General features: G+C 47.5%; 1 protein-coding gene across 1 annotated transcript; it reads left to right on the top strand.

Annotated features, from left to right (window-relative positions):
* The first annotated feature begins 2,741 nt into the window (after nt 1–2,741).
* On the top strand, nt 2,742–11,346 carry pigu (phosphatidylinositol glycan anchor biosynthesis, class U). Its single transcript, XM_047025163.1, has 12 exons — nt 2,742–2,898; nt 3,384–3,448; nt 3,541–3,600; nt 4,825–4,887; nt 5,591–5,700; nt 5,852–5,952; nt 6,096–6,193; nt 8,890–9,044; nt 9,393–9,536; nt 9,802–9,926; nt 10,393–10,535; nt 10,791–11,346. Exons 1-12 carry the CDS (start codon nt 2,769–2,771, stop codon nt 10,902–10,904), a joined length of 1,308 nt encoding a protein of 435 aa, XP_046881119.1. The 5' UTR covers nt 2,742–2,768; the 3' UTR covers nt 10,905–11,346.
* Nucleotides 11,347–16,753: the final 5,407 nt, after the last annotated feature.

Raw genomic sequence — 16,753 nt, 5'->3', positions numbered from 1 at the left:
CATTTTTTCCTCTGGTGGAATATTTCCATCATGCTTCCAGAAAGCAGCCTGCGGCAACCCTCTCATCCTTCTGAACTCCTCTGCTGCAGAAAGACAGACAGACGGACAGACAGACAGATAGACAGGCAGACAGGCAGGCAGTAGAAAGAGAGACCAGATGGGGAGGGAGTGAAGGAGAGACAGGCCAGAGAGAGGGGGGGAGATAGAGGGGGAGGGAGAGGAGCATTGCTGTGACAGTTCTATTATGAAAAGGGATGTGACCTGTGGGCTGTGATTAGGGCCAGTCCCTCCTCTGAATCAGCTGCTCATTGAGACATGGTAAGAGGGAGGGATCAGTAATGAGGAATCTCATCTGGAAGATTCCTGTGTTGTCTTTCAATTTGGCTCATGTCCTGCTCTGGGATAGTCTGGGTTTAGCTAGCCTGCAGACCTATTAGATCCTGCGCTTAGTGATGTCATTGTACTATAATGTGTTCATTTAGCAGAGACTTGATCCCAAGTGCTGGACAGATCAGAGGGGATTTGAACCTGCAACCTCTTGATCTGCAGTCAGGTGACCCTAGAACTACCCTGCAGACCTGTCCTCAACACCAGCCTGTCCTCGACACCAGCCTGTCCTCGACACCAGCCTGTCCTCGACACCAGCCTGTCCTCAACACCAGCCTGTCCTCGACACCAGCCTGTCCTCAACACCAGCCTGTCCTCAACACCAGCCTATCCTCAACACCAGCCTGTCCTCGACACCAGCCTGTCCTCAACACCAGCCTGTCCTCGACACCAGCCTGTCCTCGACACCAGCCTGTCCTCAACACCAGCCTGTCCTTCTGCTCACTTCACAGGCTGCACCTTCACTCTCAGTCCTTACAGGCTGCTTCTCTATCCTCTTTCCTTACAGCCTGCTCCTCTCTCCTTACAGACTGCTTCTCTATCCTCTCTCCTTACAGACTGCTCCTCTGTCCTTACAGACTGCTTCTCTATCCTCTCTCCTTACAGGCTGGTTCTCTATCCTCTCCTTACAGCCTGCTCCTCTCTCCTTACAGGCTGGTTCTCTATCCTCTCCTTACAGCCTGCTCCTCTCTCCTTACAGCCTGCTCCTCTCTCCTTACAGCCTGCTCCTCTCTCCTTACAGCCTGCTCCTCTTTCCTTACAGCCTGCTCCTCTCTCCTTACAGACTGCTTATCTATCCTCTCTCCTTACAGACTGCTTGTCCTTACTACTATTTAGGCAGAGGTATACGCTGGGGTTCGGTTAGGGTTAGGGTCAGCAAGTTAAAGGTTGCAACTCAACCACACTCCTCAGTGATAATAACACGTGTCAATCATGCTACAGACATGTTGTTCAGGTTGATCTTTTTATAGGCATGTTGTTCAGGTGTGTGATAAGCTCTGGTATGACCTCATCCATAATACTCATGCTGCATCTCATCATGTGGAATCGATACAGCTCATTACTGTTGTGGTTCCCTGCATACAGAGCTATCAGCTTTGAGATGAAACGTCCATGACAGGAAATCATTAGGCAACCCTCACACAGCCAATCAGAGACAGGAAGTTGCTAACAACATCTTCCTCAGAGCAGCACACCTTAACCCTCACCCCAAGTCACACACACCAACCCTGACCCTCACAGCAACTCACACACTAACCCTAACCCTCTCAGTCACACACACACACACTAAACCTCTCAGTCACATACACACATACTAACCCTCATACTCACACAAACCCCTTTCAGTCAGTCGCACGCACCCACGCACACACACACCCACACTAACCCTCTCAGTCACTGTCTTTGTGTTATTGTCTTATGTACTTCTTTCACATCACACACACACATTAAACCTCTCAGTCACATATACACACACTAACCCTAATACACACACACACAAACCCTTTCAATCAGTCACACGCGCACACACACGCACACCAACTCTCCAGGTGCCTGTCTCACCCACCTGGCTAACAGGACTCTTCTGTCATCTCTGGCTATTTGAGGAAGTGACTTGATTAGGTCACATGGTGTTGTGGTTTCTATAATGAAGTAGAAAATTGAGTTATTTCATCTCTACATGCGTCTCTACTCCATTCTGATAATTTCTGGACAATCGACAAATTAAATGTAAAACATGTCCCAGTCTTAGTATCGCTGTAATGTATAATTAATTGTCTGTTGCCGTTCCCATTATATTACAAATGAACCCCCTGTCTCTCGCTCTCTCAGTTTTTTTACTCTTTCCTTTATTCGTTTCTCTGTCTCCGTCCATGATCTCTGTCACCGTCTCTCTAACTGCTCTATTTCTCTGCTCTTGGCTAGCGTGTTCTCCAGCTCCTCCGTGTTCTCTCCCTTCAGCGCTTCTCCGAAACTTATTTTCCTCCAACTTTTTAGTCTCTTTGAGGACAGAGAGACTAGCACGATGAGACCAACACTGCGTTTCTGTCAGCTATTCCTGTTCCTGTGAACGCTCATGCCAGCATCTAAAGCCCCAGCCACAGCCACTATCTCTGCCGGCAGTTGGTAGGTGTGTGCGTGTGTTTGTGCGTGTGTGTGTGTGGTGTGTGTGTGTGGTTGGAGGGCATCTGTGCAGTGATGGTGGCTTGTATCTCAGTGGTTAATCTCTCTCTTTCGCAAATAACACGGCGCTACGGTGTTAACGTCTTAATTTTAGACAAGTCTGCCATCTCCTGGCCGCAGGCTGGAAAAGCGAGTGTGGAAGAACTCCATCTCCCATGATCCTCTGAACGCAGGGCGTAGTTTTCCTCATTACAAAGATGGCGGCTCCCTTAGCACTGCTTTTGATTGTTGCAGTCACAATTAGAGCATTATTGTTTAGATCGAGTATTGCCGACCTAATATCAGAAAGGGTTGAAGTGGTTTCTCCATTAAATGCCTGGAAGAGAGGTAGGTTGTCTGTCACGCAGAAGCGTTTTGTCAGGTAGCGCGGCTTGGTGCCTCCGCACGGGTTGTCAGTCAAGCTAGCCAGATGTCATGTTGCTAGCTCAGTAAAGACTCTAGTCTTACAAAAAAATTGGACACCCTGGTTGGATAAAGGTGTCTAGCCGACAACCCATCAAACCTGCATCAAGTTAGCTTACAGTAAAAAGTAGTATTACAATACTTACGCGTATCTGGTGATACGACCAGAGCAACTTTTAAGATGAATGACATTCGTTTAAATGTCGATATCGATTATCCTAAGTGCATAGCATCGCTAGTGCTGACATTTACATTTAGTCATTTAGCAGACGCTCTTATCCAGAGCGACCTACAGCAAGTACAGGGACATTCTCTGCTTGAAAAAAGTCGTGCTAGGTTGAGTCAGCATGTGGACCATACAGACTGGAAGTGGATAATGATGATGATGATGATGATGATGTGTCCTGTAGTTGTGGAGGGTCTTGCTCTGCTGGATCTTGGCGTCTCTCCCTACTCCGGAGATGTGTTCCATGAGGTCAGTGTTCCTTTCCTCCAATGCTGTTTCACTCGGCAGTAGCGTCCCGGTTTTACTGTGCGGGTGTTCACATCTCCTCTCCTCCCCTCCAGACTCCCCTGGTCATCTATCTCTTCCACTTCCTGGTTGACTATGCGGAGGTTGCGTTCATGGTGAGTCTCCAGGCAGGCACGCCACACAGTTTACGTGTGCTTATTGTGTAGACGCTGTTATCCAATTAACATACAGATAGTGCTCAGAGTAAGTGTAGCGGATAGGCCAACTCAAGGGCCAGATGTGTACAGTTCTAATTGTAATTAGCGGAGCGGTTATGGAGTGGCCTTTATGTTTCCTGACAACTCTCAACTACAATATTGCAGCTCTGCTGATAGGACATGGCAACATTAAGAACAGCAAGTCTACTGTTTCATTTGTCCAGCATCCCCACCCTCCCTCTCTGCCCCCACCCTGCCTCTCTGCCCTCACCCTCCCTCTCTGCCCCTACCCTGCCTCTCTGCCCCCACCATCCCTCTCTGCCCCTACCCTGCCTCTCTGCCCTCACCCTCCCTCTCTGCCCCCATCCTCCCTCTCTGCCCTCACCCTGCCTCTCTGCCCCCACCCTCCCTCTCTGCCCCCACCCTGCCTCTCTGCCCTCACCCTGCCTCTCTGCCCTCACCCTCCCTCTCTGCCCCCACCCTCCCTCTCTGCCCTCACCCTGCCTCTCTGCCCCTACCCTGCCTCTCTGCCCCCACCCTCCCTCTCTGCCCTCACCCTGCCTCTCTGCCCCTACCCTGCCTCTCTGCCCCCACCCTGCCTCTCTGCCCTCACCCTCCCTCTCTGCCCTCACCCTGCCTCTCTGCCCCCACCCTCCCTCTCTGCCCCCACCCTGCCTCTCTGCCCTCACCCTCCCTCTCTGCCTCCACCCTCCCTCTCTGCCCCCACCCTCCCTCTCTGCCTCCACCCTCCCTCTCTGCCCTCACACTGCCTCTCTGCCCCCACCCTGCCTCTCTGCCCCCACCCTGCCTCTCTGCCTCCACCCTCCCTCTCTGCCCTCACCCTCCCTCTCTGCCTCCACCCTCCCTCTCTGCCCCTACCCTGCCTCTCTGCCCCCACCCTCCCTCTCTGCCCCCACCCTGCCTCTCTGCCCTCACCAGCCCTCTCTGCCCCCACCCTCCCTCTCTCTCTCTTTTGCATCCCCCATCTCTTCGGTATCTCCTTCTCTCCCTCTCATGTTCTCTTTCTCTCCTCTGTCCTTCTCCCTCTCCCCTCCCCCCCTCTTTCTCTGATGTCCTGTGTCTCTCGTCCCTCTCTCTCTCTCTCTCTCTCTCATGTCCTGTGTCTCTCGTCCCCCCCCCTCTCTCTCATGTCTTGTGTCTCTCGTCCCTCCCTGTCTCCAGTTAGCAGATGGAATCACTGCTGTGGCTCTCTACCTGGCTGTGAGGGACTACAACAAGCATGTGGTGAGGAGTTGAGATTACCCAGGCTAACCCTGCCCTGTTTAACCCGGGCTAACCCTACCCTGTTTAACCCGGGCTAACCCTACCCTGTTTAACCCGGGCTAACCCTGCCCTGTTTAACCCGGGCTAACCCTGTCCTGTTTAACCCGGGCTAACCCTGCCCTGTTTAACCCAGGCTGACCCTGCCCTGTTTAACCCGGGCTAACCCTGCCCTGTTTAACCCGGGCTAACCCTACCCTGTTTAACCCGGGCTAACCCTACCCTGTTTAACCCGGGCTAACCCTGCCCTGTTTAACCCAGGCTAACCCTGCCTTGTTTAACCCGGGCTAACCCTGTCCTGTTTAACCCGGGCTAACCCTGCCCTGTTTAACCCGGGCTAACCCTGTCCTGTTTAACCCGGGCTAACCCTGCCCTGTTTAACCCGGGCTAACCCTGCCCTGTTTAACCCGGGCTAACCCTGTCCTGTTTAACCCGGGCTAACCCTGCCCTGTTTAACCCGGGCTAACCCTGCCCTGTTTAACCCGGGCTAACTCCTACACTTAACTCAACCCCAGTCTGATCCTAACCTGTTTAACCCAGTCTAAATCTGGATATGGTTCCAGTATAACAGTATGTGTGGTTCCAGTATAACAGTATGTGTGGTTCCAGTATAACAGTATGTGTGGTCCCAGTATAACAGTATGTGTGGTCCTGTGCTGATGTATAGTTCAGGAAGCAGAAGTATGCTCTGGAGGCCGACCGCTACCCCCTAGACTGTCTGGAACTCATACGCACCCCCAGACAGATGCACTACATCCCCCTCAAGGTCGCCATGTTGTGAGTATTAATGTTGTTTTAATGCTGGGAGTATCAATGCTGGGAGTATCAATGCTGGGAGTATCAATGTTAGGAGTATCAATGTTAGGAGTATCAATGTTAGGAGTATTACTGAAAATGTTCAGTAATGTTTTGCGTCTCTGTCTCCTAGCTACCTGTTGAACCCATTCACCATCCTGTCATGTGTAGCCAAGTCAACCTGTGGGCTGAACAATGCTGTCATCGCCCTCTTTATCCTCTCCACCATCAGAGGTCAGAGCTTCCCTCCTGAGCAGCCAAGCTGAACAGACATTATCAACATCTCTCCTTCTCTCTGTCTGACTGTCTGTCTCTCTGTCTGCCTCTCTGCTTGTCTCTCTGTCTGTCTGTCTGTCTGTCTGCCTGTCTGCTTCCAGGAAGTGCGTTGCTGAGTGGCATCTTCTTGGCTCTGGCCACCTACCAGTCTATCTACCCTCTGACTCTGTTCGCCCCGGCACTGCTGTATCTTCTCCAGGTACACACATGCACACACACAGGTGCTTGCGTTGTCTTGTGTTAAGAAATTGCAGTGCCCAGTCTAACCTTGTGTTGTTCTGTGCACCTGACAAATAAAAGACTTGAACTTGAACCCCTCGCCCCTCGGCTTGAAGCAACGACACACACACACGCACACACACACACACACTCAGACACACACACTCAGACACACACACACGCACACACACACAGGCCAGATACACGGCGTGCGGCCATGTGAGAATTATTTTGGGGGGACCTTGCATGCTGTTTAACATTTGAGTCAATTGATTTCCCCTACCAATCATATGAGAGGAACGCAGCTATAACTACCGTTACAAGCCTATCAGAAGCAGAGCAGGGCGGGTCCTGTCAACACAGTGTGAATGAGATCCATACGTCACGTTAGCGTTTTTGGTGAAAGCATGGAGCGCAAATTCATGAAGCCTGGGGATGATAACCTACCTATAGATAAAGGACTCTGAATAAATGACTCTGGGCGTGGATAGAAGAAGGTAGAGACGGCGAGCCTTTTGGCAGTTGGTGCAAGAAACTGAGAGCCTGGTGCTTCTTTCGGCATGTTTTGCTTGAGGAAGCTCCTATAAGCCAGCAGCGGTAAGGAAGTGCTTTCTCATCATGTCATAAAGCCACTGCCCGTGCACTCAAACTTACCACAACGTTGCCGGGAGCAACTGTTCCAGCTGACACACCGTTGTCTATGACTGACCGTGTCTGCGACTTAGAAATATGTTTTTGCAAATTTATTGCGGAACATGACTTGTCATTCACAATTTCTTAGCCACTGGTCACCCTGTCTAGAAAACTAGCAGAAGACAAAAAAGCGTTTCTCTCCAACCCCCCCCTCCCTCCCCCCCCCTCCCCCTCAGAAAAAGTTCAGGCTCAGGATTTCTTTTCACTTTAACCCCTGCGCATATATACACACACATATATATATATATACAGTGCCCTCCAAAAGTATTGGAACAGTGAGGCGAATTCCTTTATTTTTGCTGTAGACTGAAAACATTTGGGCTTGACATCAAATAATGAACGTGAGACCAGAGATCAACGTTTCAGCTTTTATTTCCAGGTATTTACATCAGGATCTGATGCACAACTAAGAAAATATCACATTTTGTTTGAATCCACCCATTTGTCATGTGATCAAAAGTATTGGAACAGATATACTTAAAACATATTTAAGTGAATAAGACTTAATATTTAGTTGCAAATCCTTTGCTTTCAATAACTGCAGCAAGTCTGTGACCCATTGACGTCACCAAACTTTTGCATTCTTCCTTTTTGATGCTTTCCCAGGCTTTCACTGCAGCCTCTTTCAGTTGTTGTTTGTTTTTTGGGGTTCCTCCCTTCAGTCTCCTCTTAAGCAGGTAAAATGCATGCTCTATAGGGTTTAAGTCTGGAGATTGACTTGGCCAGTCTAATACCTTCCATTTCTTGCCCCTGATGAACTCCTTTGTTGTTTTGGCAGTGTGTTTTGGGTCGTTATCTTGCTGCATGATGAAGGCTCTGCCAATCAGTTTGGTTGCATCTTTCCTTAAATTGGCAGACAAAATGTTTCTGTAGACTTCCGAGTTCATTTTGCTGCTGCCATCATGTGTTACATCCTCAATGAAGATTAATGAGCCCGTCCCAGAAGAAGCCATGCAAGCCCAAGCCATGACATTACCTCCACCGTGTTTCACAGATGAGCTTGTGTGTTTGGGATCATGAGCAGTTCCTTTCTTTCTCCAAACTTTAGCCTTTCCATCACTTTGGTAAAAGTTAATCTTTGTCTCATCAGTCCATAAAACTTTGTCCCAGAATTTTTGAGGTTCATCTATGTACTTTTTGGCAAATTCCAGCCTGGCCTTCCTATTCTTCTTGCTAATGAGTGGTTTGCATCTTCTGGTGTAGCCCTTGTACTTTTGTTCATGAAGTCTTCTGCGAACAGTAGATAGTGATACCTTCACTCCTGCCATCTGGAGGTTGTTGCTGATCTCACTAACAGTTGTTTTAGGGTCTTTCTTTACAGCTCTCACAATGTTTCTGTCATCAACTGCTGATGTTTTCCTTGGTCTACCTGTTCGACGTCTGTTACTTAGTACACCAGTAGTTTTCTTCTTCTTCAGGACATTCCAAATGGTTGTACTGGCTATGGCCAATGTTTCTGCAATGGCTCTGATTGATTTTCCATCTTCTCTAAGACTCACAATTGCTTGTTTTTCACCCAAAGACAGCGCTCTGGTTTTCATGTTGTTTTCACCTCTGAATACAGTCTGCATAGACAAAACCTATCTTACCCAATCTGAACCTGAGTGTAGACATTCAGTGGTATTTATTGATTGAATAATGTATGTAATAGGACACACCTGGGCAACAAAACACACCTGTCAGTCACATGTTCCAATACTTTTGCTCACGTGACAAATGGGTGGGTTCGAACAAAAAGGTGATATTTTCTAATTTGTGCATCAGATCCTGATGTAAATACCTGGAAATAAAAGCTGAAACGTTGATCTCTGGTTTCACATTCATCGTTTGATGTCAAGCCCAAATGTTTTCAGTCTACAGCAAAAATAAAGGAATTGGCCTCACTGTTCCAATACTTTTGGAGGGCACTGTATATATATATATATATATATATACGCACACACATACACACACACTCGTTCACACTGTGTGTTGTGTCTGCAGAGGCTGTACATCCCGGTGAACGTGCATCGTAGCAGCTTCTGGGTGTTCACCATGCAGTACGTGTTTGTGTTCCTGGGAAGCCTGTCTGTCCTCATCTGCCTCTCCTTCTTCCTGCTCGGGTCCTGGGACTTCCTGCCCTCCGTCTACGGCTTCATGTGAGTCACCGGATAGTCTCTGTCTCTCTCTCTGTCTTTCTCTCTCTCTCTCTCTCTCTCTCTCTGTCTCTCTCTCTCTCTCTCTGTCTCTCTCTGTCTCTTCGTCCCTTTCTTTATCCTAGCTCTCTGACTCATTTTGCTCTCTTTCTCCCTCTCTTTCTACCTCTCCTTTCTCTCCCTCTTTCTCATTCTCTCCTACTCTCCTCTCTCTCTAAGGATGAATAGATGTAGTCATTCTGGGAGTCGAGGCAGCAGTGTTGATCTCCACTCTGTAATGGAATATGGATGAAAAGGCTATTTATTGTGTGTGCGTGTGCGGTTGGCTGTGTGTTTGTGTCCCTCCCCCAGCCTGTCTGTCCCTGACCTGACCCCTAACATCGGACTCTTCTGGTATTTCTTTGCTGAGATGTTTGAACACTTCCGGTTGTTCTTCATCTGCGTCTTCCAGATCAACGTTTTCTTCTACACCATTCCTCTCTCCATCAAACTCAAGTAAGTCAGGGAGTCAGATGGCTGAGCGGTGAGGGAGTCGGGCTAGTAATCAGAAGGTTGTCGGATCGATTCCCCGCCGTGCCACATGATGTTGTGTCCTAGGGCAAGGCACTTCACCCTACTTGCCTCGGGGGAAATGTCCCTGTACTTACTGTACAAATGACTAAATGTAAATGTAATGTAAGTTACACTCCTCTACTCATCTCTGTCTCCCTACACCCTCCCTCTCTACACCCCTACACTCACCACTTCCTCTCCCTCCCAGGGAGCACCCGGTGTTTCTGATCTTCATGCAGATCGCTGTGATCTCCATCTTCAAGTCCTACCCCACAGTGGGAGACATCGCTCTCTACATGGCCTTCCTGCCTGCCTGGACACACCTGTACAGATGTGAGACACACACACACCTCACACACACACACACACCTACCACACACACACACACCTCCCACACAAGCACCTACCACACACACACACATCAGTTTTTTTCTGCCACCTCTTCAATGTGTTACTGCCATCTGACTCTCAGCGGTTGCCACAACACACAAGTCGTTTTTTCTATCGTACTAGACCATGACCAGTGACTCCCATTTAGAATTGTGTTACCTGGAACCTAACCCTCAAACTCCTAACACTAATTCTATCCCTGGGAAAAAAAGCATTTCAAGTTACGGGGCCAGCGAAAGGTCAAGGTTTTCATGTTTCACTATACTCGTGTGGACATTTGGTCCCCACAATGGTGGTGAAACCAGACAACAAACGCTTGCCTTACACACACCACCTTTATATCACTCCCCACACCTACATGTAACCCTCCCTTGCTGCGTGTGTGTGTCTGTGCGTGTGTGCGTGTCAGTTCTCAGGAACATCTTCCTGGTATCGTGTGTGCTCCTTGCCTGCTCTGCCCTGTTTCCTGTCCTCTGGCACCTGTGGATCTATGCTGGCAGCGCCAACTCCAACTTCTACTACGCCATCACGCTGCTGTTCAACGTGGCACAGGTACACACACACACACACTCACATATATACACACTCACTCATGAGTTTGTTGTTGATTATATTGTTATTGATGACAATGATGTTGTTGTTGGTGTTGACGATGATGATGATGTCGTTATTGACGACGACGACGATGTTGTTGATGATGATGTTGTTGTTATTGACGATGATGATGTTGTTGGCGATGATGATGTTGTTGGTGTTGATGACGATGATGTTGTTGTTATTGATGATGTTGTTGTTGTTGTGGTCCAGATCCTGCTGGTGTCAGATTACTTCTATGCGTTCCTGAGGAGAGAGTATCACCTGACCCACGGCCTGTACCTGAAGAGGAAGGATGGCACTGAGGCTACGCTGGTCCTCAAATAGACACACACACATATACACACCACAGATACACACACATATACACACCACAGATTCACACACATATACACACCACAGATACACACACATATATACACAGACATACACACACATATACACACCACAGACACACTGACTCACACATATACACCATACACATCCAAATGCCACACACACACGTACATGCACTGTAACAGGTACAGGCCCAGAGATGGACTGCTCTGCTGGTTACCATGCCGACTGGAAGACATGGTCACCATGGGAACCATGGACTTGGATCAGCGTTAAACTCCATCTTGGAACAGATGAGGACTATGTTTATTTATTTTCTGCATTTAATTTGTTCTGTTATGTTTTGTTTGCTTTAATGTGCTGCACTTGATGAAATGCTTTTGATATGTGTGTGTTTATTTTCTACATGATATTAAAAGCCCAGTTGACTTTTGAAAGAGGTATGTTTTATTCTATATATGGATTGAACATGAATGGTGATGAATGACAGTCATAGTGATGTCTCTATGGATACAGTCATTGTGATTCAGGGTGAATCTTGTTGTCCCACTAAACCAGAAGGCTTCCAGGTGTGACCTCCCCTGTTGCCTCTGTGTGTGTGTGTGTGTGTGCGTGTGTGTGTGTGTCTGTGTGTGTGTGTGGGGGGGGGGGGGGGTGAAAATAAATTAAAATAAGTTCTCGAAAAAAAGTTGTACTTAAAAAGTTGCCATCATTGATGACAGCTTGATTTTTTTAACCTTTCAAAACCTTTTTTTCCAAAAATATTATTTAAACATTTCAAAAACAAAATCTCTGGTCTCCCTCTTTCCGTCTGTTTCTCACTCTCATGTCACAAGCCGCACGTGTCACAATACAGGAATTACTTTATTTAAAAACAACGTGACTTGAAGATTCTCATCAAATATTTTGAAAGAATTTGTGTCGAAAAAAAGTTACAAAAAAACGCCTTTCAAAACACTGTGAAAGGTTGAAAAAAAAAGGTCTCCAAAAAGGGTTTTGAAAAAAAGGTGGCATAATTGATGACAACTAGATTTTTTCTACCTTTCGAAACATTTTGGGAAACTTCTTTCCACACACAACACAACATTATAAAGTTTTGTTTTTCTAGTTCATTAGTTTTTTGTTTTGTTTTTTGCAAAAACGAATCACTCAAAAAGTTAGCATCATTGATGAATACTTGATTACGACTCTACTGCACTCTATAGTACTCTGCTCTGCTTTATTCTACTCTGTTCTACACTTATCTGTTCTCCTTTCACTGTGTAAAAAAAAAAAGTACGTTATGGATGAGACCAAAGTCAGTTGTGAATAGTGATATTCCTGATCAGCCATGGCCATATATGAGAGGTATGTTCCTGATCAGCCATGAGGGACATGTTTATAACTGTCAGTGTTAAAAAAGGATTTGTGGCGAATGCGCTGCGTGTCTATAGTGTCTTTTTGTATTAATGTATTAATATGTTGTGAGGTTCAACAGGTAGTAATGGCTACTTTTTACCTAAGTATATGTCAGAGCCAACTTCTTTACTTTAACTTTAGTGAAAAAGTGTAGTCAGTACTTGACACAACTTTTACCATCTTTTTAACATGAGTATCTGTTTGAGAAATTGGATTGTGGTGGTGAATTTCCTTTTCTCAATCCCTACCACTCAAGACAACTAGGCCTATTCTGTATGGCATTCATATTGTACTGTGTTATTCCAGTTTGGCACATACATCTGATTAAAGCTCAGCCAGTGACCTTGGCTAACTTTAGCTCGCTAGCTAGCTGTCTATCCTAAACAGCTGCTTTGGCAGTAAGACAGGTCAGCATGTCCTAATCTAAAGAGCTGCTTTTGCAGTAAAACAGGTTAGTAGGCTACACCCTAAACTGCTGTGATTCTACATGCTGACTACAGTAGGGCCTGCTTTGTAAGAACAGATACACACACACTGCACACTCTAACCATGGGTAGTTGACATCTGAGAATGAGAGAAAAGAAACGAGAAGTAAAGGGAGAGAGAGAGTAAAGGGAGAGAGAGTTAAAGGGAGAGAGAGAGAGTAAAGGGAGAGTTAAAGGGAGAGAGAGGTAAAGGGAGAGAGAGAGTAAAGGGAGAGAGAGTTAAAGGGAGAGAGAGAGTTAAAGGGAGAGAGAGAGAGTAAAGGGAGAGAGAGAGTTAAAGGGAGAGAGAGTTAAGGGAGAGAGAGAGTTAAAGGGAGAGAGAGGTAAAGGGAGAGAGAGAGTTAAAGGGAGAGAGAGAGTAAAGGGAGAGAGAGAGTTAAAGGGAGAGAGAGAGTTAAAGGGAGAGAGAGAGGTAAAGGGAGAGAGAGGTAAAGGGAGAGAGAAAGGTAAAGGGAGAGAGAGAGAGGTAAAGGGAGAGAGAGGTAAAGGGAGAGAGAGGTAAAGGGAGAGAGAGAGGTAACGGGAGAGAGGTAAAGGGAGAGAGAGAGAGAGGTAAAGGGGGAGAGAGAGAGAGGTAAATGGATATAGAGAGAGGTAAAGGGAGAGAGAGAGGGAATGAGAGAGAGGTAAAGGAAGAGACAGAGGGAATGGGAGAGAGATGTAAAGGGAGAGAGAGGTAAATGGCGATAGAGAGAGAGGTAAAGGACGACAGAGAGAGAGGAAGAGATGGACAGAGAAACACTCTGTTGAGTCTCACTGAATCAAGCCAGTGAGCCGGTCTGTCGAGTTTGACATCATCGCTATTTCAGTGCAGGCAACATGGCTGACGTTATGTAATCTTATTTGTACAACTACTTAGTCCCCATGGCAACCAGGCTTCCCAGTCCGGACAGGTCTGGGGCAGTTGTGAGCTTGTGACGCACTCTTCTGTTTGAACTCTTTCTCTCTCTTTGTCTGAATCTTTGTGCATACTACAAAGGGCAAGACAGGAATGCTTTGTGTACTTTTAACTCTTCAGAAGCTCTTCTGGGCTTGTAACGCAGGAAGCCCCACATCAACAACAATAATTTCTCAACTTGAGTGCACACCCTGCCACTGAGCACTGAAGCCGGAACACATGCACTCCTTTGCCAGGGTTTGGATACTCGCATGACTGACGTGTGTGTGACTGAACGCTGCTGAACTGTCTGTCTGGACGGTCCTCCCTCCAGCTAAGCAAAGCCAACACCCTTCAATTCAATTCCAGTTTATTGTCATATGTACAGAAGACACCAGTATACAAGTACAATGAAAAGCTTTGTGCCGCTGGGCTGCCTACAACAGTGCAGTTTTTAATAATCAAACAGATAGTAACAGACAATAATAACAATAAAAGATAAGAGATAAGATAATAATAAAAACCAAAACATAATACGCAATACTCACTGACCAATGTAAATGAAGCAGTTGCTAGGTGGTTAGAATAAATGCAAATGTGCAGAGTCTATGCTGGGCAGTGCAGTCCTCAGACTGTAAACTGGTGGGGGTGGTGGGGGCGGGGGTGGTGGGGGTGATGGGGGTGGTGGGGGGGGGTGTGGGTGGTTGGGGTGGTTGGGGTCGCCAGTGATCTTCCTGGCCTTTGACAGGCACCGCCTGGTGCAGATGTCTTGTATGGAGGGAAGTTCACCTCCTGTGATGCGCTGCGCTGACCGCACCACCCTCCGAGCACCACCCTTCCAGCACCACCCTCCGAGCACCACCCTCCTAGCACCACCCTCCGAGCACCAGCCTCTGAGCACCACCCTCTGAGCACCACCCTCCCAGCACCACCCTCCCAGCACCACCCTCCGAGCACCACCCTCCCAGCACCACCCTCCGAGCACCACCCTCCGAGCACCAGCCTCTGAGCACCACCCTCTGAGCACCACCTTCTGAGCACCACCCTCTGAGCACCACCCACTGAGCACCACCCACTGAGCACCACCCTCCCAGCACCACCCTCCGAGCACCACCCTCTGAGCACCACCCTCTGAGCACCACCCTCTGAGCACCACCCACTGAGCACCACCCACTGAGCACCACCCTCCCAGCACCACCCTCTGAGCACCACCCTCTGAGAACCACCCTCTGAGCACCACCCTCTGAGCACCACCCTCCCAGCACCACCTTCTGAGCACCACCCTCTGAGCACCACCCTCTGAGCACCACCCTCCGAGCACCACCCTCTGAGCACCACCCTCTGAGCACCACCCTCCCAGCACCACCTTCTGAGCACCACCCTCTGAGCACCACCCTCCCAGCACCACCTTCTGAGCACCACCCTCTGAGCACCACCCTCCGAGCACCACCCTCCAAGCACCACCCTTCGAAAAGCTTTGCAGTTCAGCTCAGTGCAGTTTCCAAACCAGGCAGTGATGCAACCAGTCAGGACGCTTTCTTTGGTGCAGCTGTAGAAGGACTTTAGGATGGGGGGACTCATGCCGAACTTCCTCAGTCGCCTGAAGTGTTCAAGTCGCCCTCAACACTCAGCGGATGGATGCAAAGTTTTACTGCAACGCAGGCACCAATAAGGAAGAACGGTCATTAGTGTTCTGGGACTAAGGCAGCCCTGAAGCAGCTATGAACAAAACAGACATTATGTCAAGGAGCAACATCACAGTGACATGGCATAATATGAACACTTATTTATTCAGACTTCTGTACCTTGTTGCATAAGCATGTTTCCCCTGCGAACTTGCGTGCTCTGACTTGCGGCCACGACGATCACCTCTAAAACCCCCGCTTCAACCAGTTAGGCCTTCTTAAAAGTTAGCTCTTCAATGGCGCGGGTCAGCAGTATGTATAGTGGAGATTTTAGACCCTTTTTAGGGATGCTCAAGCAAGATTGAGATTTCCTCTCGGCAGCCCAAAAAAATAATTATTATAAAATAAATTACAAATGATTGTTTATTATCATTTGATGCTGGTAGTTCATGACGGGATTTATTATTATTGCATAATAATAAATAAATGTATAAATTGTTATCCAGTGAAATTAGGGATTTATAAGCTCAGGGGTTTAACACTTTTGCAAGGCACTGTGTTCTTGTCACATTCTCATTGGGGGCTTAGCACCCATTAAGGTCTGATCCTAGAATCGCCGCTGTTATAGCATACTGAGTTAGACCCACATTCAACTCGGTGATACAAGCAGCAAGTTTACATACAGAAGGGTTTACAGATGGTTCTGCTGAGTCACAGCGGGGTGAGCCTGTGGTGCAGCACCTGTTGATGATGAGGTCTGGATGGGAATGACGACTAGTTCAAAGTTCACCGAAGCCTGGCTACAACAGACAGCAGAGTCTGCAGAAGCCTATACTGCTGAGTTAACTTTACCGCTCTCACGAGTTAACTTTACCGCTCTCACGAGGTGAGAGTTGAGACAACAAATGTAATGGACGGTTTATTGGACTGTAGGCTATAACAATTCAGGTAGATACACTGACGCTAAACCGATCCGTTGCACTTTTTAGCACTATAATTGTTTACAACGTATTGGAAACGGCATTTTGGTGGGTTTGGGTTGGGTATAATTTTGCTGTTTCTGTCACGTTGATTCAAACACTTTATTCAAAGGGAACTTTAAAGTGCCAAATAGTACATAGAAAATCAAAGATCAGATGTGGATAGTTCTAATTATATTTCTGTGGCCAAGGTCAATGAATGAACAATAATATCTCTATTACAGTATTACATAGTTCACGGCTGCAAAAATAAATAATTAAATAATACTTCTCGAGATACGCTTCCTTTTTCACAGCGCGGTTTTCACTGATTGGATGAAAAGATTCCTTTGACGAATTTCAACCATTCAGTGCTTAATACGGAGGAAATCGTAACGCGGAGGCTTACATCACCCGTGATGTAGCCAATTGCAGGCTCTAACGTCACGATTCATTCAGCATGATTGGCCGGTGCCGTCAGCGCATAGAGGAATTA

This window comes from Hypomesus transpacificus, chromosome 9 (assembly GCF_021917145.1).
Source record: "Hypomesus transpacificus isolate Combined female chromosome 9, fHypTra1, whole genome shotgun sequence".
Taxonomy (NCBI): Eukaryota; Metazoa; Chordata; class Actinopteri; order Osmeriformes; family Osmeridae; genus Hypomesus; species Hypomesus transpacificus.
The sequence above is the reverse complement of the archived record's forward strand: the minus strand, read 5'-3'. Positions and strand labels throughout refer to the sequence as shown.

What these genes read in the sequence shown, in the direction of transcription:
- pigu (XM_047025163.1), top strand. Translation starts at nt 2,769, where the DNA reads ATGGCGGCTCCCTTAGCACTGCTTTTGATTGTTGCAGTCACAATTAGA. An exon ending in ATTAAATGCCTGGAAGAGAG is followed by an intron (nt 2,899 to 3,383) that starts GTAGGTTGTCTG and finishes TGTGTCCTGTAG; the next exon opens with TTGTGGAGGGTCTTGCTCTG. An exon ending in ATGCGGAGGTTGCGTTCATG is followed by an intron (nt 3,601 to 4,824) that starts GTGAGTCTCCAG and finishes CCCTGTCTCCAG; the next exon opens with TTAGCAGATGGAATCACTGC.